At 47.9% G+C, this 24,722-nt stretch overlaps 1 protein-coding gene across 4 annotated transcripts in view; it reads left to right on the top strand.

The window, feature by feature from the left end:
* The window catches only part of ANKS3 (ankyrin repeat and sterile alpha motif domain containing 3), a 590,125-nt gene that overhangs the window by 454,024 nt on the left and 111,379 nt on the right, over positions 1 to 24,722 (top strand). For all 4 annotated transcript variants that reach the window (XM_069646876.1, XM_069646875.1, XM_069646877.1 and 1 more), the window contains one exon: positions 12,926 to 12,999. In XM_069646876.1, the coding sequence (XP_069502977.1) occupies positions 12,926 to 12,999 (74 nt within the window). The remainder of the gene's footprint in view (positions 1 to 12,925; positions 13,000 to 24,722) is intronic.

The following is a 24,722-nucleotide window of genomic DNA, read 5'->3' as shown; positions in this document are numbered from 1 at the left end:
ATAATCAAAGGACTCGACCTTTTATTCAGTCTGGGATTCTCCATAAACAAGAAGAAATCAAGCCTTGACCCCAGTCAAGTCGAGCAGTTTCTAGGGGCTCTTATTCAGGTAGAAGACGGGCTTGTCTTCCCCTCCAATGAGAGGGTTCAAAACATGCTGTTTCAAATCCCTCAGTATGTAGCCAGTGGCGAGGTAACGGTATGCAAGTCCATGCGACAGCTAGGTATGATGGCATCCTGCATTTACTTGGCTCCTCACGCTCGTTTGCGTATGCGTCCCATGCAAGAGTGGCTAAACAGCCAATGGTGTCAGTCCAGCGGACTATGGACGATCTAGTGGTTGTCTCGGTAGCCCTCCATCTCTCTCTGAAGTGGTGGTCGAGGGGAAAACCTTTTGAAGGGGAAAACCTTCACTACCCCCGCAGTAGAAGCCACTCTCATGACGGACGCATCCCTCACTGGGTGGGGGGCTCACCTTCATCAGATGGAGCACAGGGTTTGGCCCCCAGCGGTAGCTTCTGGCTTGTTTGCGACTCTGGAAAACTCCCAATGGCCACCACCTTGGCCATGGGGGCTGAATACAGTGCAGACATCATGCCAACCATCTCCGGCCCATCCCTACCGCCGAAAGGACCTCCCCCATGAATGCCCAGCTAACCCTGTCAAAGGCCTTTTCTGCGTCCAAAGCCAGCATTAGGGCTCCCTCGAGTTTAACACGTGGAGCGTTTTGCGCATGCTGTCAGAGGCTTGCCTGTTTAGTATGAAGCCCGCCTGATCCGGGTGGACCAGACGAAGTAGGCATTTCTCTAAGCGGGTTGCCAGAACCCTGGAGAAAATGTTGGCATCAAGGTTCCAAGTGGAACGATCTCTGGATAACATGGTCAGGGAGGTTTGTTTTCGCTTTTCCCCCATCTCCCCTATTCAACAAGATTGTGCAGATGGATTCGGAGGCCTTCCCTCTGAGGATGGGTACAAGACAGGGCTGCCCACTGTCCCCCCCCCCCCCATCAGATGTACGCTCTGGTCATGGAGCCCTGGGCGGTTTCCATGAGAAACGATGAAACGATTAATGGAGTGTGGATAGGCGACTCTCACTGTAAAATCAGCCTGTTCGCCGATGACGCTCTCCTATACGTCACCAAACCCTCACAAACAGTCCCACACGTATTGCGGGGTCTGGCGCACTATGGGGATCTCTGGGGGTTCAAGTGCAACCTGGGCAAATACGTGGCATTCATAGGGGGTCATCTGTCGGAAACCGAGACACAATATGTGGAGGAGCTCCCCTTCCGGCTTCAGAGGGATAGCTTCCGACACCTGGGGATCTAGATCACAGCCAACTCGACTGACCTTTTCCCTAGTAACTTCTCCCCACTATGGACAGATGTCAAGAGAGACATAGAGAGGTGGGCGGGCTCTTCATGGATGGCACGCCTTAATCTGATCATAATGGTGGTGCTCTCCAAATTCCTGTTTCTCTTTCAGATGCTCCCTATCCAGGTGCCCAAGACCTTCTTAAACTCAATAAAACGCACTCTTCTCAGGTTTCTCTGGGCGTGCAAGAAACACAGGATCTCATATGATGTACTAACGAGGCCCAAGGAGGATGCTGGGGTGGGGTTCCCAGATTTTGACACATTCTACAGGGCGGCCCAGCTGAGAATCCTCGTAGACCATTTAAACCCCGGTACAGAAAAGCAATGGGTGGCCCTGGACAACATGCTACTTGCCCCGGTTACGCTTGATGAGTGGCTATGGGTCCCAAGATCACGGGTGTGCGATTACACAAGACCTATCTCTAGGAGTCCTGTGGGCTATCTGGAAGGAGGGAGGTTACTACAGATGGCTCACAACCTGGCCCTCACCGCTGAGCTGCATTTTGGCCCCTCCGTTCTTAGACAAAGTGGCTGAACCAGCCGCAGATCAGCAATGGTACGAGGCGGGTCTTACCAGGGTAGGCCACCTGTGGGTGGAGGGGGTTGTTTATGCCCCTTCTGGATCTTGAGGAGGCCTTTGAGTTGGGAAAACTGTCACCATTCCGCTACCTCCAACTTAAGGGAGTACTCACCGAGCCCTCATGGGCCGACACCCTCAGGAGGGACCTAATGGACTTTGAGAAAATGATCATTTCCACCCGGGGCTCTAAGGGGGGGTCATATCCCGTCTGTACAAACTCCTCCTCTTCTCAGTTCCGCAGGACCCCCCACAAGCACAGACGCAATGGGGGAAAAAGATCTGGGGGAGGTGATAGACGACAAAAGGTGGACAAAGATGTGCATCCGAGCTCACCGCTCAACAACCTCTCCTCCGTATCGACATCAAGCCTTAAAAGTGCTACACAGGTGGCATTATCCCCCACAGAGGATCTCCAGAATGTGCCCGGGCTACAACCCCCACTGCTGCAAATGTCATAAAACGAAAGGTTACTACTTTCACATGTGGTGGACTTGCCACAGGGTACAGTCATATTGGGGAGAGGTCCTGTCCTGGATCAGGGGTGTTGACTGAATCAGCGGACCTCTGTGCCCGTGGTTGCTTCTCTTTGGGATCGAGGTAGGGGACGACCATGAGGACACACGGGGCGACCATGAGGACACACAGGGCCAAATGCTACAGGTCATGCTGGTGGCGGCCAGATGTTGCCTGGCCCAAAGATGGAAGAACCCACATATGCCTGAGGAGGAGGAGTGGGTCTCTAAGGTTCGGGCCATATACGACATGGAGTTCCTAACACACGTCCTTGATGAGTCCAGGACCAATATTGAAGAATTTTGGCTCCCCTTCTTTGAAAAATACGAATGCCCGACTTGAAGGGATGAATCTAAACTCAGACCTGCCCTGTCACCAGGGTACAACGAGAATGATGCCCCATAGACACAAATCTATCCACAAGTGATCCCTCCAAGGGGGTACCAACAAACCAAACCCAGGGCATGTGTGCAGAAGATCATCTGACAGTCCGAGTCTGTGAACGATCTTTGTGGAAACGATGGACAAACTAGAAATCAACACTCGATTATCGGCTTAGGGGGGGGGGGGGAGTTTGGATAAGGGTTATTTTTAAAATGTTTTATGGAAATGCACATGGTTGAAACGGCAGACATGATGTAATAACCTAAAAATGTCAATAAAACTCTATTTTAAAAAAAAAATGATGTGGGTTACCTAATACCAAGAGATAGGTCTTGTGTAATCGCACACCAGTTGGGCTGCACTAATTCTTACTTAACAGTGTGAGAAGGGCGATGAAGGAAATCCATTGATTCACAAATTCAAAAAGTTTAAAAAGGTCAAAGATGAGTTTAAGTGTATTGGATGAATGTGTGTACGGGTGAGCGAATACTGGTGCCTGAAGGGATTAGAGGTGGTGATGTTGGGACACAGGGGTCATATTGGTGTATCCAGAAACAAATCCGAAATCGGGACAGACGTGGTGGCTGGAAATTGATGCGTTTATTGAGCAGCAGGTGCAGGATTGCGTGCCTTGTCAAAGTGACAAAGTATTGAAAACCAGAGTACCTCCTATGAACGTCCTGAGAGTACCAAAGATGCTGTGGGAAACCGCAGCTGTTGACTTATTAGGTCTGTTACATTTCTCAGGAGCATGAGACAGTTATATTATTTTTGCCATAGATCATTTGTCCAAGTGGCCAGAAGTAGATCTTCATGAGGTTATGTCTGCTAGTGTGATCACATTTTTGGATGGTGTATTTTGGCGATAGGCTTTACCCTCTGATGTTGACAATGAGCCGCAATTCACCTCTTTCGAATTTCAAGATTGGTTGAAGAGCATGGGCATTGTTCAGAAGAGAATGGCCCTTTATCATCTCCAGAATAATGGGAGCTTTGAAAGGTTTAATAGAACTATAATGGATGGTATTCGCATGTGTCAGCATGAATGATGATTGGATGGCTGCATTCCTATGAAAGTATTTCGGTACAGAATTACCCCTCACAGCACGACTGGGGTATCTCCCTTTGAAGTATTCAGGGGATGCAAGCCAAACACGTTGTTACCTCCAGATTGGTTGTGCTAGTCAAGGATGGTATCTTCTGACATAGGGCGCATTGGTGATCAGATGAGCCAACATGTGTTTTGATCTCGGGCATGAATGCAGAAATAGCATGTTTTTGCAAGGCGGCAGGATTAAAGTTCTGTTACCAAGAAAGGGAAGTAAGTGTGAATCATTGTTTGAGAGTGAAGTTTGTTGAAAAAGATTTTGGCAATAGTCAGTCAGTGGAAGTGAAGTCTGGAACAAGGAAAGAGTAGCATGGTTAAAATAAAATCACTGTGATGTATATGAAGAATTTACATGTCGATGTGCTTTGCTGGTAGTAACTCAATTTGTTATTTTTGTTTTTCTGTCTTGGCATAACAAAGTTCCCTGAGGGAAGGAGATGTGTTTTGTGAAGCTTATTCACCTGTATTGGTGTACTTAAATTATGCAGTGCTAACCTGTGCGTAGCTACTAAGTGTTATATTTTGCATTTCAGCACTCTCATGAAAAACCGTTGCCTCACAGGTTCTCCTTAGAATTGTTATTGACTGAACCGGCGAAATAGAATGTGATGAGAGTTCAGTTGGTGGAGTAGCTGTGAGGCTGTAGGTGCTGCAGTCATATCTGTCTTCTCTAATAAAAGCCTTAAGAAGACTCACAGTTGTGTGCACTTTATTGTAATAGCCACCTTTAGTAACCATTCCCGGGAATACAAACATGTAAAATGTTTTCTTAAAAACTGTACAGATATCACTGCTGCCTTGTCGTAGACACATTGTAAAAGTAATACAAAATCTATTCAATAAAAGATAGGATACAAAAAGCCCTAACTGTACTTCACTGTTAGGTGATGTGTGCAATCGTAACTGCTAGGAAAGTTTTTCTGAAGTCCAACTAAGGGCTTAGTAAAACCATTCAACTGAGACAGTGCAAGACTCAACTCTTAGTATATCAGCTGAGTTCTTGGTAGCATAGACTGAGCAGCTAGGCTTATCTTAGGAGGGGAAGAGGGCTGTAGAATCAGTACAAATACATTGTATTGTACATATGATCCAAGGAAACAGATACACTATGGATTTTAAAAATAAAGAGTTTATTTTATATACAAGCAGACCAAGCGATTCTGGAATAAGTACGTACATCAGTGACGATGCGTGGTACAAATACCTTTCACATTAACAAAGCATATGAACACATTATAAAAGCACAACACTATGTTTTAAATACACAGATCAAAGCACAGACCTTATTTAGAACACCTAACAGAATTTCTAGGGGGTGGGGGGAAAGACCATAGATCTGATTACTTTACAGTAATACAAGGGTAGTAGACCCTGTCAGTTATGCAGTGACACTCAACAAGAAAATCACATAGTCAACCAACTTGCAAATATACTTTTCTGAATAGTGGAACACAGATTCAAGGAACAGTATATACCTCTACTACTTTTGTGAGGACACATTTATTATAGGCGAGTAAGACCTTTTTGGTGTAATATACAATTAATGTTGCTTTTCAGATCAGTGGAACACAGATTGAGATAAGCAAGAACTCTTTACACTAGGTCTGGATGCTCCAGGCAACCCAAGGTCAGCTATACCCAACGGTAAAACCTAAGGTTGTAATACTCTATTACAGTTGCTTTTTAAGATCAGTGGAACAAAGATTGAGATTAGCAATAACTTTTTTACTTGTTTTAGGATAGCACACAGCTAACGCAAGGTCAGTAAAACCTATACACTTTTTAAAGGGACTATCAGCAACTTAAAGGTAAGTATAACCCTAGGCTGACTTAATCTGGACAGGTTATAACAGCAAGTCAGGGGAAGCAAGAACCAATTGGGGACACGCCTACATATATAGTGAAACCAACTGCATTATTTCTGGGGAAGAGGCGCAACCAATTCACAGGTGAGTAAATTAACCTTGTATGTACTTTTCAGAATAGTTCAATACTAATACAAGGTAAGTAAGAACTTTTGTAACTGTTGACTCAGAGAAGACACCCTAGGAGGATTCCACAGTGGGCCTGGGTGAACTGGATGAGTGGCCTCACAATCACAGAAAACACTCAAAACCTATACAGAAATCACAAAGGCTTAAGGTAGGTTAAATACCCCAGCCAACACAGTACCTCAGCACAGAAGAAGAGTTGCAGCAGGAACATTTCTGAATATGCAATCCTAAACCGGTTGATGTATTCCTTTGTGAAGAAGACGGAAGAAAGGACTTTGGAAGGACTTTTGCAGCAGGGATCACAGAAGAATGCTCCAAGAGTTTCCTTTGATTCTGGAGATCCAGCAGAAGGCCCACGAAGTTTCAGAGAGATTCGGAATTTGGAAGAATGTGCACAGCACAATGGCTCGAGGTCCCATGGTATTCCTCCCAGGGATATACCCTCCCAGGGTATTGGGGTATTGCAGACCCGCATGGTCACAGCATGATGTGGAATGGCTCACTCTTGGGTCTAGTGGGTCTCACCAGGCTCTGGGTCGAGGTAGTCCTTTTTGAAGTTCCCAGGTCGATTGGAAGGAAGGGCTACAGCAGGCTCTGGTTACACAGCTGGCTCCCTCATCGCTGGAAATCGGCTCAGCTGCATTTTCTTAAGCTTCCTCTTTGGTTTTCGTTCCAGTGGTCGACTACTTCTGCAGCTTCCAGGATCTGACTTTTATGCAGGAACCCAGCCTATCAAACAGCCATGCAACATTCAAACTTGTGGGGGTAGGCGGTTTAGCAGTCCTTTCAGGACAGCCAGCCTTCCAGTTTGAACTGGATTCTCAGTCAGTCTGGAAGACAAAGGGCTGTAGAGTTTTGGACTCCGCCCTCGCTTCCTGCCTTCAGACACTCTGCAGCCTGGTCAGGGAATCCACAGGAATCCCGTCGAAGATAAAGTTAACACAAAGTAATTTCCCGCCCTGGATGTCAGAAGAAGGAACAATAAAGGACAAGGAATGCTGAAATGGCAGAAAAAGAAGACACAGTAAATACAAGTATCCAAGTAAACAATTACCCACTTAAACTTATAAAAAAATGTATTTATGCACACCGATATTTAAAGCATTCTTTAAAAAGCAGTGATTGGCTGTAACATTAATCACAAGTTGGGATTCAATTAAAGTGAACAATAAAGCAGGTGAGTAATTTATACATATGTTACACATGTTCCAGCACCCAGAGGTGACGTCATTTGAGGTCATTATAGCATTTATATAATATCACCTTTGCAATACTGAGCTTTCAAGGAAGGAAAGTTTAGGGTTACCTCAGAACAGACTGATGGATTATAAGAACAGTTAGATTCTCCCAAAGGGATGCAGCAGTCTATTATCCCAGCATTAAAAGGTTCAACATTTAAAACCTGTGATGGAACAAACACTGATAGCCAAAGTGAATGGACAGTCAAAGTTCTGACGCTCTTCCTCGTAGAAATATATGTTCTTAAATAGTTAGTGTTCAAAGGAGAAATCACAGCAAATCAAGAGGAGTCACCTTTTAGAAAGCACAAGCTGTAAGGCCAACTTAGTGTAGGGTTATGTTGCACTCCCGAAGATGGGAAGCACCCCAAATGGCAAAAGGATAATGAACCCCAAACTCCACAGTACCTTTGAAATGAACAAGTTGTTCAGTTGGTTGCCTTCACGATGCAATGCAGTAGACCCTTGTTCCTGGTCCTTGGTTGTGGTGACGAAAGGGAGGATGTCTGGCGGGCTCCTGCGGCAGCACGAGAGAGAGGGACTCTGCAGCAATGGATTTCCGTTGATTCAGTGGTTATGTGGTTTTGGCGCCTTTTTCTCAGCGCCAATGAAGAACGAAAAGCTCTGGTTAGGATTTCCTTGATCCCTCGGTCCTGGACTCTGGTCAGGGGACTGTGGATGCAGATGTCTTGCTTCTGTAGGGTCCTCTGGATGCCCATGAAGATCTGTCTGGATTCGGAACTTCGGAAGACAATGCACTCACAAGTGGTCGAGGTACCCTGGAAATCGGGCTTCTGCAGCCTTGGAAAGTTGCAGCAAGTCAGGGGTTGTACCAAAATAGTTTGCCTCAAGTCTAGTTGGTCCCACCAGCCTAAGGGAGGAAGTCGTCCTTTACGAGTTTTACCTTTCGATTTGAAAATGGGTACAGCAGAACTGCATGGCTTCACCAGGCACTTCACTGTCCCGGAGAGTGCTGCTGGTTTCTTCAGATATTCTTCTTTGGATGTTGTCCTCCAATGGTCGACTCTGCTCTTAGTCCCAAAAACCTTGCTTTTTTTATGCAAGTTCCCATTCATTCACAGCTCTTGGCTGTCAATCACACAGCAGGGTGGCTGTCTTCCAGGACAGCTAGGGGGCCAATTGGAACTGGTTTCACTCAGGCACACCTAGCGACAAGAGACAGGGAAGTTTCGGGACCCTCCCTCACTTCCTGCCTTTCCAGGCACACTGGAGCCTGGGCGGGCTTCATGGCTGAAGCCCGCCAAAGGCAATTCACACAAAGAATTCAAACGTGATGCAAACGGAGTAAAAGCCCAGAAGAAACTAACAAGAAATGGCAAAACATTTTGAAAAAATGGTCACCCTTGGATGCAGCACTGCAGCTGAGGTATCAGCATGCAGATGTATGTCACTAGGTAGTCAAAAAGAAACTACTGCCCCCAGCCATTCAAGTGAGTTAGTGTAACAAAATGTTACATGAGGAATGGGTTAAAGGAATTACTATGTAACCCCCCAGCACTCCACATAGGGTGGTGTGTGCTGGGCCCATAAAGAAAAGGTAAGTAAGACGGGGGTCATATTACTTTTGTTGGGGAAATTTAGTTCACCCAAGAAAATGTATTTAAACATTAAGGGAAGTCCAAGGGACTTGTCAGTGGCACTGCACAGTGTGATGTGTGTCACAGTGCAAAAGTAGATGCCTATGGAGTTCAGCAAAAGAGCCGGGGGTCTCTGAGGTTAAATGGAATTGCCACAGAAATTAAAATTCTCCTTTACAAAGAGTATCACTTTTAAAAGACACCATGGAGAGTCTTAAAAATGGCACCCATAAAAGGAGTAAAAGGCTGTGAATGTGGAAAAAAGATTCACACTCACTGAGGGACAGAACAATAATCTACCAGTCCAGCAAAAAGTTCTGGGGTCGATACAGGTCAGGAAGATTTATCACTAATATGAAACTCTTACTTAACAGTAACTATACAAGAAACGTGCACTGGGAGATCGTCCCAGAAGTACTGATAGTCTTGGGTTCTGATCAGGTTGCCCCATAAGAAATTAGCTAAAGGGCAAGAGAAGTAAAACAGAAGGCTTTACTTAACTCAGTCATGACCAGGTTCAAAACAATCAAAAAACATGGTGCCCTATAGAAGTCTACAGGAGGAAAGTAGCAAAAAGAAAATCAACAGGTTGAGTGATCAGCTCTCTCCTGGGCTACCTCGCTTCAACCTTCACTGTTCCAACTGCATCCTTAGAACTTGAAATAACTTCAGTTTATGGAACAAGGATCCTGCTTTTTTAGATTTCTTGCACGAACGGATGCTGTGCTGGGCATGCTCCTGTGTTTGTCCCCTCTCTCCACCGGACTGTGGTGACTTTCATTGCAACACCTCCATCAATCCCTGGAGGTGTCCTGAGGTCCCCACAGAGGTCTTGATCTTGATTTGTTTGGCTTTTCTACTAGAAGCTATCTGGGACCAATTTCAAAGCACCAAGACTAACCGAAATCACATTCCGACACCGAAGGTGACCTCTGCACCTGCAGACCCATGCCCTCCCTCAATGGGTTGAAACACAGAATAGTGTGTCCCCAACGGATGCCAGAACACCAGCTGTGGTTTCTGGCACAGGCAGGGGGAGGGGAGTACGTTTACCTAGGGGTCACCGCCGCCCTGTTCACCATAGGGTTACATGGGCATAAACTCAGTCCCTACATCACTCTTTCCTGACTTTGGTCGATGGAGGCCTGGTCAATGATCCCTTCCTAGTACTATTCTATGGACTGGTATTGAATGATTCTACTTGCCTGAAGTTTAACGTTTTGACTGTTTTATTAAGGGGCCGTCCTTGTCTTTCCAGAGCCGTGCCAATGCCACTTTTGCAGCTAACAAGAGATGGGTGCATAGCCGTGATGCTGCCCCGAGAGTGGGAAGGCCCCCTCCCCTGTTACTTCCAGCAGTAGAATTCCAGAATCCCATGGAATCGCCAGTCTGGTGATTACTCTGCTATGGGCTGTCACCTCCCTCTAGCATTCCTCTGCTTTTGGTCAGGACCAGACTAGTTGATGCAGGTTACCCCTGGCTGCACATCATCTCCAACAGTCTGGTGGTATCTCAGGGTTGGTTTTATTCAATTGGTCTGGGGTGATCTAGTACCTGTAGCAAAGCTTATACCCCCCCCCCCTTCCCTGTTTGTGATGCACTGCAAACTTCTGTGTAGCCTGGTCCAGATCTTTCCCCGTTCTTCTATGTGTATTGCTTGGCCCAGGTCTCTCTCCCAATCGAGCATATAATTTTACTTTATCAGGGTCTGTTCTGTCTAGGAGACGATAGAGCGCTGAGATTCTGCCCCTTGTGGTTGCTGACTGTAAGGATAATTCAAGAGCGGTTAGTTCTCTAGCCCCCTTTTCCCTGACAGTTTTGTGGGAGATCCAATGCCGCAGCTGAGCGTAATGGAACCTCTCGGACTCCTCTACCTTCGGATCGTTTTTCCAGCCCTGCCTCCTTCCATGATGCAAAACTACATGGGGGGGGTTTCCTGGGGTGAAGTCTGGATTATTCCAGATAGGTGTGAGCGGTCCCATGGTGCCACTACAGCCCCATTTCCACGCTGCTACCCTCCAGCTGTGAGTTGTAGTTTTTGTTGCTGTGAGTGGACCCTGATTCGCCTGGGATTTTATGGAGATTAGGTGTGGGAGATCGGACAGGGAGACCGGGCACCAGGCCTCTTCTAGTTGGTTGCAAAGCAACATTGATTGCCCATTGATTGCGCCCATGTGTATGCGTGAGATAGTTGTGCTGCGTGTGCATATCTCGTCACGTCAGGGACCCTCAAGCCTCCCAAGGCCCTTCCCCAGAGCATGATCTTCTTTGCTATTCTGTGTCCCCCCCCCTGCCCCCAATCCCCCGAAACACATTTCTGTATATTTCTTTGTAGAGTGAGTAGTTCGCTCTCCGGGATGTGCACCGGCAGTGCCGCGCATTGGTAAATTAATCTGGGAACTAAGTTCATTTTTGCTGCGGCAATTCGCCCGAACCAACGTGGGGCTAAGGTCCATTTTTTGTTTTTTGATAAGGTTAATTGCCATTGCTGACGATTTGGCCAAGTTCACCCTAAACCCAGATACCGCCACAAACTCCTCGATTTCCTCCTAGAGGGGCCCCAGGGACGTGTCTAATTTGGTCGCAGGTACCAACACATCATCCGCGTATAGCACAATCTTGTATTCGGTTACCCCTACCGTGAGCCCCTTTATCCTCGTGTTCCGCCGAACTCTAATGGCAAAAGGCTCCATAGATAAAGCAAAAAATAGAGGGGGGCAAGGGGGCAGCCATGTCTTGTTCCCCTGGTTATGCATAGTGTTTCAGATCTGGTACCATTGTCCCGGAGCTGCGTGGTGGGATTCTGATAGTTGGCCATTGTCCATTTAGTGAAGTTTGGGCCAAACCCAAAACACGGTAGCACCTTGCTGATGTAACCCGTCAACCAAATCAAACGCTTTATGCGCATCCATCGATGGTACTACCATCCTCTCCCCCATCCTGTGCGCACTTTCTATTAGGTTTATGCTATGCCTAATGTTGTCATGCGTCCCTCTACCCAGGATGAATCCTGTTTGATCTCGAGCTATTATATCCGTGAGATGTGCTTGTAGTCTACACGCTAGCACCTGTGAGAACATTTTTCCATCATTGTTCATTAGGGCTATTGGCCTGTAGGAGGAGGCCAGTTCTGGGTCTTTCCCTGGCTTATGGATCAGAAATGTTAGCGAGTCTGCCATTGGCTTAGTGACTGAGCTTGTGGTTAAGAAAGAGTTGAACAGGGTCTCTAGTTGCGGGGCTAGGATATGTTGTGTGGTTGTAGGTTGTTGGGTTCACGTTATGCTGCAGTGGATGTTTTTATGCAGAGGCCCCTCCTCTGCGGGGCTAGTTGGAAGCTTCGGAGGGTGATGGCTGCCATTTTCTTTATACATCCTGCACCGGGCTCTGAAATTCAAACACGATTTCCTCCGTAAGTGCAGTGCTTTTCTGCAGCGTTGTGCCAGCGAAGTATGCCCCTTATGATACTCATGCCATATTCTCTACTTACTGGAAAAAATGTCCGAGGAGCCGATGTCGCTTTGCTCGGAATCCGGAGCGCTCCAGGAGCTTCTAAGGAGACATGCCACACGCGGCAGCTCCAAGCCACGCCACCCCGTTTTTTATTTTCATGCATATGATTACTTGGCTGTTTTCATCTGGTTATTGAATCAAATGCTAATTTATTTGACTAGAGGTTTACCTGCTTTGTGTGTATTTCAAAGGCCTAATAAACAATTGTATATGTTTATGCCTACCTGCCTAACCAGAATTATTGGCAGCGTTATGTTTGGACTCTTGTAGCCCTAGACCACAACACACTTCCTGGGACTAAGACTTGCTGTGCTGCTTCCTCACCTTGATTGGGTTTCGCTAAACTCTGTCTCCCCTGTTCACCATAATATGGTGGCCTGCCAAAATCTGTAGCTCAAGTAGTTTGCAATGTATAAAAGTGAATTTACTTTATTATAGTATGGCGAAAAACATTTGGATTATCTTTGTTTCACATGAAAACATTGGATTTTGCAAAGGTCCAAATTAATCTTATTTTCAGAAAAGATTATCTGCAGCAGTGTGTCCCGTGCGGTAAATTTGCACATTTGCCTTTGATGGACATGTGTTTTAACTGTTTACAAATATCTTGGTTTCTCTTTGCTAGCAAACATCAAGAAGACCTTTCCTCACGTTTGAAGGGAGAGTCTGCGAGTTGCAACAGGGCCAGAATTTCCAAAGGTTGGTTGCTTAAAAGTAGTCTGGATTGCAGTTGTATTTTATCATACTTAATCTTTGTTTTTGTTCTACTGAATGTGTTTGCATTGTGACTGAGTGTGCTCATTGTTTCCCTGCTGATGAACTTAAAGTCTGACAAACTGCAACCCCATCGGTCTAGCAGTGGGACCAATCCCAGGGGCTCATTCCAGGGCAGCAGCATCCCTTGCTATTATTTTACTGGGATTTGCACGCACAGCTACACTCTGCCAGTCCATCTTTTTATTTCAATCTGTTGATTATGAATCCTGATGATAGCATGCTTGAAGTGGCAACATGGAGGAAGGCAGAAAAATGGGAGAGAAGAGCTGTTAGTAAAGATTTACCTTTTGCTGGTTTGCATCCATAGATAGCTTTGGAACCCTCCAACTTTTTGATTTAAATTTCTGACTGGACTTTTTTTTTAACTTGGGTTTTATTGACAAGAGCTCAATAATACACATCAGTAGTGTTACTCAACATTCCATCCCCCTCCTACTTAAAATAAAGACGACAATGGCGTTATTAGGGGTAGTTCTGATTAGTTCAAGCTAATTTGGTACTCTGCACCAAATCTGCATTGGGGACCTCCATCCTCCCCAAATACTGTGTTGACCAAGGGTCATAAAGTCTCACTCATGATTACTTTTATTTAGGAGCCGCCCATCACCCTTCTCCCCCACTCATCTCGGATGGCAGCCAGCGGATGGGTGGTCCTCGTGATTCCCCTGTGAATCTTCCATGGGATCATTTCCAGCAATGTCAAGTTCCCACCGTATAATCAACTGGCCCCCGCTTCTCCTGAAAGGAGCCCATGTGATCGTTGACTATGGCTGTGAGTTTTTCCAGTATAAAGGTGTACCAGAGTTTGTGCTCCCACTCATCCTTCCTTGGGCTGTCCGTAGCTTTCTATTTCTGGGCTACTGCTGTTCTCCCCATTCTGAGCATTTACCCATATATCCTTGCGAGTCTAAATTCCTCACCATCTGTTAGGTAGATTTATCATTTTTATGCTTCATCCCCTCTCCTAGTGAGACCCCCAGTACTTTTTGCTGGACTTTTGGACCCTTTTCTTTCTATCCTGAATGAGGGGAGCCTTTTTCCCCTCATTCATTCTTATGGGTGCTTTCTGGAACTTTATCGTTTTTTTTACTTTCTTATGGAGTCTGCTTTCCGCCATATCTCTTTTTAAGGTAACTGTGTTTAACTTTGCAGCGCACAGCACCCTTTGTGCAGTGTTGTTGGGGACCCCTTGGGTCCTGTCCTCAAGTAACTACAGTTAAGGATAGAGGGATACTTTGTATCCTTCCTAAAATGTTATCCTATGAGAGATTAGCACACACCACCTAAAGTGGAGTGCTAATGGGATACTTGGTATCCCTCACCCTATTTTTTTTCTGCTCCTGTGACTTTGTAGTCTGCGAGAAACCTGAAGGTGTCTCATCCGCTAGTCCCCAGGGATCTTTCATCCAGGTGGCGATAACACGCCCATCACATTTGGATCCAGTTCCTGGGGTGGACCAGTGCGGGAGGATCACCTGAATGAGGGGTCTTTGTGGGAGTGGGACACCAGAAGGTCAGGCGCGGTATTCCCTTTCCTGTACCACCTTTTCCCCATCCCATCAGGTAGGTTACTTAAGAACTCACCCTCCCACCCCGTTCTTGAAACACACTTTCTCACAGAATGCTCCCGTGAGTGAAAACTGACTAACACCAGAGCCGTATACCTGGCATGTCCCAATACACAATGGTCAGTCAAGGTCAAGCAATTACTGATCATTAGACACACCCGACTTCTATCCCACTTCCCAACACGGATAAAAGGCGGAGCATGAAAGCGCAATCTGAGCAAGGCACAGCACATGAGGAAGCAGGAGTTCCAAGATGGCAGTTTAATACGAGGAGAAAGACGGGAAGACCAGAAAGGGTTGCAAGGAGGGAAGTTCAATTGACCTTTTTTTAAAAAATATTTTTTTATTCTATTTGGTTAAAAAGTAAACCTTTACAAAAAAAACAAATTTGCAATATCCATACAATAACAATTCATGCAAAACAAACTAAAACAATGTTATATGCATCATTACATCCATAAAATATCACAAAGTTCATCTTTTATAACAACATAATATATCAACACTAATAAAACACGTTTTTTAGTTTATCATTATTAACTGATTTCATATAGGGTTTCGAAGCGAGCAAGTTCTTTTTCCACAACCTTTAATTTTAGCATTATGACATTTTTTAATGTGTAATATACACAATTCATAAGTCTTTCCCATAAAAAGCAGTGCAATAAACCAAGTCTACGTTAACAAATTAAATCAATAGAAGCGTTCGGGGAATTTTAAAATGAGAACAATAAAGCACCAAATGTTTCAAGGTTTGACCTTTTCGGACTGTTACTTTTGTGAACCTTGGAAAATAGAAAACCTAAGACCAGGGACTAAAGCTGAAGAAACCTACATTGTGTGTAGGTGATACCTTGAGCTCTCCTGTGTCGATAACCATGGCGGGGAGGAGTGGTTGCCGCCTTGGTATGGTCCTTATCTCCTCCAACAAAGCAGCGCCAGTAAAGACAGAACAGTCGGTGAGTCGGAGAGACTAATACCAGACCAGCCTGTGTTAAGGTTGCAACCGGCAGCAATGTATGCAGAAATCCAAAGAGCACAGTGTGTGAAATGTATGTGACAAACGATGTGAATATAATTGAAATACCAGGGGAGTGACTAAGCTTTGGAGTCCAAGAAAGATCCGGTAGACAGTGGTTTGGCGCTGCATGGGTGCTCAGTCGAAGGTCTCTGTTTAGGTATCAAACTGGTTGGCGACTGTGAAAATTGAATTTTGAGATCGAAGTGGTCCTGCAACGGGTCAAGCTAGACCCCATCAACATTTGAAAGTCTTCGATAGCTTGATGCAAACTGAAATTGGAACGAGTCCGGCTGAAGGAGATTAATTGTGTGAGAGGAAGACTCTGAGCCCGGCTGATGGGTATCCGGGGTGAACCGTGAGTCACCCGAGAAATAATATTCTGTGGACATTGTAAAAAGAGGGATCTGAGTCCGCAAGAGTGGGATCCACGGTAATGATCGTGATATAAAAGGGATCTGAGCATGGCTTAGGGGGGATCCAGTGTGAATCACCTGAATTGAGTACTTATAAAAGGAAAGGAAGTTTGTGTTTTGTTTTGGTATATCGGGCCCTCTGAATCAAGAGACTTTGAAGTAAAGAGACTTGAGCACAGAAGGCCCTGATGCTGGTAATGGAAATGTATCCTCGTACTGGAGAAACCTGAGTGTGTGCTTTGTTCGAGTGAACCGCCTTGTCCCGCGTTGAACATCCTGACATAACATTTTGTGAACACTTCTTTCTTTTTCATGAACACTACTCCCCTCAATTTGTATTTAGCGCTAAGGATTGGCAATTGTCTTTTTTTTTGGTATAGGCTTTTATTTTGATGAGACTCCACTAGGACTGCATCATTTGATGGTCCTAGCTTGCTCCCATATGAAGATTTTTGATTAGATAGGCGTTTATCACACCCTTGTTTATGTTAAATAAGCATCCTTGAACTGTGGTCACGTGTCTGTCTTACTATTGATAATAGCAAAACAAAAGAGTTGATGGCTGGAAGGTTTAGAATAAATCTTGACCTCTGGCATTGCTCTGGGCAACCCTCCAGACCATCGTTCTTCGCCTGCCAAGCCATTACAAAAGGGGAAAAACCATATGCAAATCAGGCTTGGTCCCACCCCCAAAGGGGTAGTCCAGCCCGAACTGCTAGGTCACATCCCTTTTGCACGAGACCACAAGCATCCCCAGACATGTTTCAGCCTTGTTGGGCGTCATCAGTGAGGAGTAGCTTGGGTCTCTAGGCCCAGCAGGCAAGGGACCCACGTCTGGGCATACCCTTCCCACTCGGGGTGACAATAGCAAAACAAAAGAGTTGATGGCTGGAAGGTTTAGAATAAATCTTGACCTCTGGCATTGCTCTGGGCAACCCTCCAAACCATCGTTCTTCGCCTGCCAAGCCATTACAAAAGGGGAAAAACCATATGCAAATCAGGCTTGGTCCCACCCCCAAAGGGGTAGTCCAGCCCGAACTGCTAGGTCACATCCCTTTTGCACGAGACCACAAGCATCCCCAGACATGTTTCAGCCTTGTTGGGCGTCATCAGTGAGGAGTAGCTTGGGTCTCTAGGCCCAGCAGGCAAGGGACCCACGTCTGGGCATACCCTTCCCACTCGGGGTGACAATAGCAAAACAAAAGAGTTGGGTTCGGGCTGGACTTCCCCTTTTGGGGTGGGGCCAAGCCTGATTTGCATATGGTCTTTCCCCTTCTGTAATGGCTTGGCAGGCGAAGAACGATGGTCTGGAGGGTTGCCCCGAGCAATGCCAGTGGTCAAGATTCAGTCTAAACCTTCCAGCCATCACCTCTTTGTTTTTGCTTTGTCACCCCGAGTGGGACGGGTATGCCCAGACGTGGGTCCCGTGCCTGCTGGGCCTAGAGACCCAAGCTACTCCTCACTGATGATCCCCAACAAGGGTGAAACATGTTTGGGGATGCTTGTGGTCTCGTGCAGAAGGGATGTGACCTAGCAGTTCGGGCTGGACTTCCCCTTTTGGGGTGGGGCCAAGCCTGATTTGCATATGGTCTTTCCCCTTCTGTAATGGCTTGGCAGGCGAAGAACGATGGTCTGGAGGGTTGCCCCGAGCAATGCCAGTGGTCAAGATTCAGTCTAAACCTTCCAGCCATCACCTCTTTGTTTTTGCTTTGTCACCCCGAGTGGGACGGGTATGCCCAGACGTGGGTCCCGTGCCTGCTGGGCCTAGAGACCCAAGCTACTCCTCACTGATGATCCCCAACAAGGGTGAAACATGTTTGGGGATGCTTGTGGTCTCGTGCAGAAGGGATGTGACCTAGCAGTTCGGGCTGGACTTCCCCTTTTGGGGTGGGGCCAAGCCTGATTTGCATATGGTCTTTGCCCTTCTGTAATGGCTTGGCAGGCGAAGAACGATGGTCTGGAGGGTTGCCCCGAGCAATGCCAGTGGTCAAGATTCAGTCTAAACCTTCCAGCCATCACCTCTTTGTTTTTGCTTTGTCTTACTATTGATACCATGCCCTCCTTACAAGTCACATAGACAACCCTATAGTTATGGCTGGTGGCAGTGGACGTGTTCTACCAATTATTGTGCTATTTTCTACTGCATTCATAGGCTTGATTATGCACAATAGGGTCACCTGTGTGTTAACATGAGGGCTCCTTTCTATTTTTCGCCATTTCTATTGTGGTTGTTCTTTGTTAGCCCTTCTTCCATTCTGGGATTGGGAGGTCTGAATGTGTGTTCTGCTTTTGGCGGGAACCCTTCGGTGTCCACGCCTAGGCTCCAGTGTGTCTGCAAAGGCAGTAAGTGGGGAAGGAGTTTACAACTCCCCTGCTCTTTGTCTGCTTGTGTGCTTGTATGGAACCAGTTCCCCCTGCAGGGGTAGAGGGGGGGGGGCTCGATGACCTGATTGGACAGCCACCTGTCCCTTTCTGTAAAATGCAGAGAGAGTTTGCAGAGGAGTGAATGAGAAAACTGAATAAAAGGTAAGGTTCCTGAGGCCGAAGACAAGTTGACCATTGGAACAGAAGAACCGAAACTGAAGACGAGCAGAGATGACTGCAGACCCTTCCAGGAGCTATAAAGCGACCCCTGCTATCCTGACCCGGTTTTCTACTTCAGAGAGGAACTCCTTCCCATAGGCTGGTGGGACCAAATAGCTCCACGACGAACTACAAATTGAGCCATCTCCAGAGGTGCTGTGACTTTACACAGCTGCAGGCCGTAATACTAGTAGACCTCCAACCCATTTGCTGTGCAACGTCTTAGCTTGGACGAATCTGCCTATAACTTTGGTGAGCCCCAGTTCGACCTCCAGAGGCACGATCCCACGCATCCTAGTCCCCTCACCCGAGTGCAGGACTTCAGAATCGCAGAAGATCGACCAGGCCGAAACCGTCCTTTGTGTGGAGCTGATAAAAAGGCAGACTAAAACAGGAGAAATACATGCTAAGGGTCCTCTCTTGCGATTGCTGCTGAGGCATCCCTTTCTGAGTCCATCCTCTCGTCACCAGACCGAGGAATCCAGAGACCGGGTCAGTCACTGCTGCAGAGGAAAGAATTCTGCTGAATGTACTTCTAAACTAAGGTACTGTGGGGCTGAAAGGTAGAACTTATCTTAAGCCAGAGAGTCACTCCACTGTAACTGGAGTGCTTGAATAGGGGTTGGGTGTCGACCCATACCTCTGGTACAGGCTTGTCAGCTTGTCTGCTTTAGGGCGTCCTTCGCAGAGTCCCCCGACATGTGTTGTATTTGCTAAGCATCTTTTTCATAGAGACTGAAAGTATCCTGAGGAACTTTTCTATTTCTACTTCTTCGTAAGACGTTGACTCCACCCCAACACTGACTTTTCGTATAGTTAGGGACACTCCGAAAACTGTATCTATCATTAAGACTTGCTGCTGTGTGTATAACCATGCTTTTTCCTTCCTAAAGACTTTATCTCATGTGGTTTTGCGAACTAAATACAATTACTGTAGATCTGTTAATCTATACTAGTGCGCAGTATTACCGATAATACATTAGAACTGTCATTAGTGTCAAACGCTGTAACAGTTGGAACTACGAGAACCTACTATTGAAGTAATCGCTTTTGAAAAGTATTAAGAATTCCTATGCGTGTTGGTTAAGTGAATCAGTATTTATCTACCTTCTGTGTAACTAAGAAATTAGGTATATTTTAATACAACATTTACTGTGTAAGAATGTCTTTGGATTATTGCCTTTACTAGGTTCAGCGTACTTAATTACAGTTCACATCTTCCTCCTGTTTTAAGACTGGCTGTTCTGCCATTCCACCAAGATCCCTTGGGTAGTGCAGACTTCTACTATAATTATAATTGGTTATTTATAAGGCGCTTAAGCTGAGGTTTTTATTCGCCCACCCGGGGATCGAACCTGTGTTGCTCCGTGTCTTGCTTCCAAGGCGAGCGCGCTGCCCCCGAGCTATCTTCCTGAGTTGGGGACCTGTACACCTAGGGATAGTTTTATGAATGTTACCCCAAGTGGACTTTCGAAAAACTCCCCTAAAACTAGCTACCAGGGGTATGTCTAATAGCATTTGGAAAGGGTCCATAGGCATATTGTCTCCCGTAAGCTCTTTGATCCAACTTAAAAGCTACTCCCAGCAAGTCTGTATTTTCCGGCACGCCCTCAGACAGAGAGGAGATGCGCCCTGAAACGTTTTAGAGAGGGTTACTGGGTCCCTGTGCCAGCCATGCAGCATTTTAAAGTTGTGTTCTATGGCTGACGTAAATAGGTTTCCATAAATAAACTCACCTACACCTTTCTTCTGATAGCTCTTCACTGACCAAATTGTCCCATTTGCGTTTTGAAGTTCTGTCTATTCCCCATATGTGATGTGATTAAGACTTTATAGAGTGCAGCGTGTCCCTTTCCTTCGTGTGGTCATTATCACTTTCTCAAAGGGGGGCAAAACCCTTGCTAGTCAGCAACCTAAACCCCCCCACCCCCCCACCAACCACCCCTACGATCCCCTGCCATTTTCTGTCTGTCATTATTCCCTTCAATCTCAGATATTCAAAGACCGAGATTGATTCCCGGCCTAAGACTTCCTGGAGGCCATCTTGTTCAATGAACGACCGCTGTACGAACAGCTGCCCAACTCTTTCCAGCCCTCTGACCAGACCTGTGTGTGGCGAAAGCCATGTCAGCCGAGGTCTAGCTAGGGTCTCTACACCGATGTCATTGGCGACGGCCATGAAGATAAGCCCTGATTGCATCTGTTCTTCTTCCAGAGCAACCACAATATTCCCAATGTTGAATAGTCAATCCATTTTCTGGGGATCAGCCTGGTTGGAGCCCACAATAAATCTCTAACTTTTTGGGGTGTGTTTTCAGGTCCTCGAAGCCTAATAATTCCCCAAGCCATCCCTCATGTGTTCCACAAGGACCTGTAGTTGGGAAACCTTATAATATAAGTAGAAGTCATGGAAGCCAAACCTTCCTCAGTCCCTTGATAATGTTAAAGTGGAGTGTTTTATTCTTGAATCCTGACTTGATGTTTTGAAGTTAAGTAAAGCCTTTTTGCTTTACTTTCCTTGCTTAGCACATCTATTTTGAGGGCACTTGTAATTCCCAATGGCTATCCGTGCAGGGGCACCTTGTCCTCCCATTATGAAGTTCCTTGGGTTAAGTTGCACACTTCACCTTATAGTTGGAGGTGGCAGGGGGGGTGCATTGTTCCTTTTTTAATTTATTTTTGGTAGAGTTTTGTTAGGGGAGTTTTCCTAAAGTCCTACTGCTAATAAGACTTTAGTAAGCTATCCCAGTGGTTTGTACATCTCCAACTCTTAGTATCAGTCTGTACTAACTCAGGACCTTGGTAGAGTGGCAGAGCAGTCAGGCTTATCTTAAGAGTAAGATGTGAGCTGTAGGTAAGTAAACTGTACCTTAGTTAGACATGCACACTTGTACTTAATATAGAATTATATATTTATTATATTTCTCCAGCATGGGGTCTGGCATGGATTCACATGCTCATGAATATTCCCCGTCATCAGGCTGGGAATCCTCGGTAAAGAAAAAACCAGTATCAGTTTCTGATCTGTCTTTCGTAGTAATAACCAATCACTGGTCTCTGCGTCATACTGACCACAGCCAATGACTGCCCTCTACCTAAGCCCCGCCTCTGGCAGCCATCTTCAGATTTTTACCGCATGTTCATGTGTTGGGATCCTCGTGCTATTGCTCTCGAGCGTTAGTGCTAATGTTTTTCACGTTTTTTCGGTCAAAAGAGCCTCAAGCTCCACCGACTCTCCATCCGATCAACGGGGACCCGTGTCGGATTCGTCTGCGCCCCTCAAGGGTGAAGATTTCGTCGAGCTACGCTTTTGGAGGACTTCAGAAGCTTCTCAGGCCCGGACATGGCCCAGGAGAAGGGAAGCTCGACGCCCGGAAAGCTGTTCAGGATCTGCCCTGGATGCCAGCTGCAGAACTTCTTTAAGGAGGACCAACACTCCTTTTGTCTCTACTGCTTACATGAGGACAAGACGCACGTGGAGAAGGACTGTGCGTTTTGCGGCAATATGTCGGAGCGGACCATGAAGGACCGCTATCAACGTCTCGCCAACTGGCTGGAAGGGAAGAGCCTGTCAGGCGAGAAGAAGAGGAAGAAATCCGAGCGGTCTTCTAAGACCTTTGAGGACGCCCCGGCGACGGGGGTCCAACACAAGGCCAAGCACCGCGAGTCCACTGGCACCGGGAGCGCCGAACGGTCGGGCTCTACGGGCGCCAGGCAGGGCGCACCCTCCCCGGCACCATCAACCACGAGCCAACGCTCTGGGTCGGGTAAGAGGAAGGGCGAGCACCCGGCGAAGCTCCTGGAGAGGCCCCGGTCGAGCTCGAAGGCCCCATCGGAGGGGGAGCGAGGCAGTGTCCCCCCCCTCAAGGATAAGGCGGTGAGCGCACCTAAGGTGGTGAAGGCCTTAATCCATCCGGCCAAGCCCTCTATCGATACTGTCGCGGCGGCCCTGGCTCAGCCTGTGGAGGCTACACCAGTGGTGGCGACCTCGGGGCGCAGAGTCTCCCTGCCACCTCGGAGGGAGTCCTCTTTTGTGCCCTTCGATAGGACCCCCGTGAAATCCCCGGCGGGGAAGAAAAAGGGGGGGCAGGGCGTCGTCGTAGATTCGGCCTCAACCTCAGAGGAAGCCACGGCCTTGGCGTGGAAGAAGACCGGCCCGTCGGGATGGATCCCGACGCAGGTGACGACATCGTCGAGGGTGCCGACGGGGCCCCTGATCGCCCATCGGATTCCCCTCTGCCAGCGCCGCAAGACAACTCGGCGGCCATTTTGTTGGCTATACAGTCCTTATGCTCAGAGATAAGGACGAGACTACCGTTGCCGACGGAGGAACCGCTCCCGTCGGGGGATCCTGAACCGGGACCTTCTGGTGTTCCCCCGCCCAAAAAAAGAAGGATTCACCCTCCACCTCCTTTTCAGCCGTCGCGCCCCGTCCAGCCCTCCTCCCCGTCCACCCGAGGGGATGATACGGGGACTGACACGGCAGCGACGGGTACGGACGTCGAGGTATACGACGAGGATCTACCGTCGTCACCTCCCACCAGGGCTTCTCCGCCCGACGAGATTGGATCGTTCCACTCCATGATCGCCAGGGCATCCGAGCTTTTCCAACTCTGCCCTGAGGAGAAGAAAAAGGAAGGATTCCTTTATCAACGGCGCGAGGCCAAGAGGAAGACGGTCCTCGCGGTGCCTCTACTGGACGACATTTGGGATGAGGGCCTTTCCCTCCTCAAGAACCCTTCCTCGACGCCAGCTAGAAGAGACCGGTACGAGAAGAAGTACCGGGTCCCGGACGCGGCCCCCCTGTGCCTCCGGGCGCAGCCTACCCCGGACTCCGTCGTCTCCGCGGCGGCCAGGAAAAAAGCGGGGGGGGGGGGGTGCGGCCTCCACATCGACTTCCCCACCGGACGGCGAGGGAAAGAAATTGGACACTATGGGACGCAGGGTCATCTCGTCTGCAGCGACGACGATTAAAGCGGCCAACGCCTTGGCTATCGTGGCCCGCTACGACAGGGAGCTATGGTACAAACTGGCTCCCCTGCTGGACTTCCTACCGGACGACAAGAGGGCGGATGCCCTGGAGATCCTACAGGAGGGTGAGGTGGCGTCGGACCACGCCATCACTATTGCGACGGACATCGCCGACACTGGGTTTCGCCAGTTGGGCAACGGCGTGTGCCTTAGGCGGCGTGGATGGCTCGAGGCTACGGACTTCCGTCAAGACGTACAGACCAGAGTCCTGGACATGCCGTTTGATGGGAACAACCTGTTTGGGAAAACAGTGGACGATTCCCTTCAGGCCATTAAAGCGGACACTGAGACGGCCCGGGCCCTTGGGGTTCTGCAGCAACGACGGACGCCCTTTCGGAGCAGCGGAGGCAAGGGCGCCTCCAAAGGTTCCGGCGGCGGTTTCTCCACCTACCGTCAAGCGGCCCGCTCGTCGTCTCAGGAGGCCTACAGAGGACGAGGCAAGTCTGGCGGACTCTGCCGTCGTCGCCAAGGAGGTCAAGGCGGCAAAGCCTCGTCGAAACAGGATTGAACCGGCCGTGGGGTCGGGCCCCCACCGAAGCACCCCGGTGGGAGACCGGCTGGCGAGCTTCGTCAGCGTGTGGGAGTCCATCTCCACCGACCGTTGGGTGCTGGACGCCTTAGCCCGGGGCCACGCGCTTGAGTTTCAAAGAAGGTGCCCGCGCGTCCCCCCCGTGGCCAGGAAAGAGCTTCACGTCCCTCAGCTTCTCCTGGAGGTAAAGGCGATGCTCAGGAAGGGCGCCATCGAACTCGTCCCAAAGAGGCTTCGGGGCTCCGGAGTTTACTCGAGATACTTCCTCGTGAAGAAGAAGACGGGAGGATGGCGCCCCATCCTAGACCTGCGACGTCTGAACAAGTTCATCAAGGCGCAGAAGTTCCGGATGGTCACCCTCCAGCACGTCCTGGGGCAGCTGGAGGAAGGAGACTTCCTGTCGTCGTTGGATTTGGAGGCTGCCTACTTCCATATCCCCATCCTAAAGGGGCACCGAAAATTCCTCAGGTTTGTGGTCCAAGGGCGTCACTACCAGTTCA

This window comes from Ambystoma mexicanum, chromosome 2q (assembly GCF_040938575.1).
Source record: "Ambystoma mexicanum isolate Mex_15411 chromosome 2q, UKY_AmexF1_1, whole genome shotgun sequence".
Lineage (NCBI taxonomy): Eukaryota > Metazoa > Chordata > Amphibia > Caudata > Ambystomatidae > Ambystoma > Ambystoma mexicanum.
Note: the sequence above shows the minus strand (reverse complement) of the source record. Positions and strands in the feature narration are given on the sequence as shown.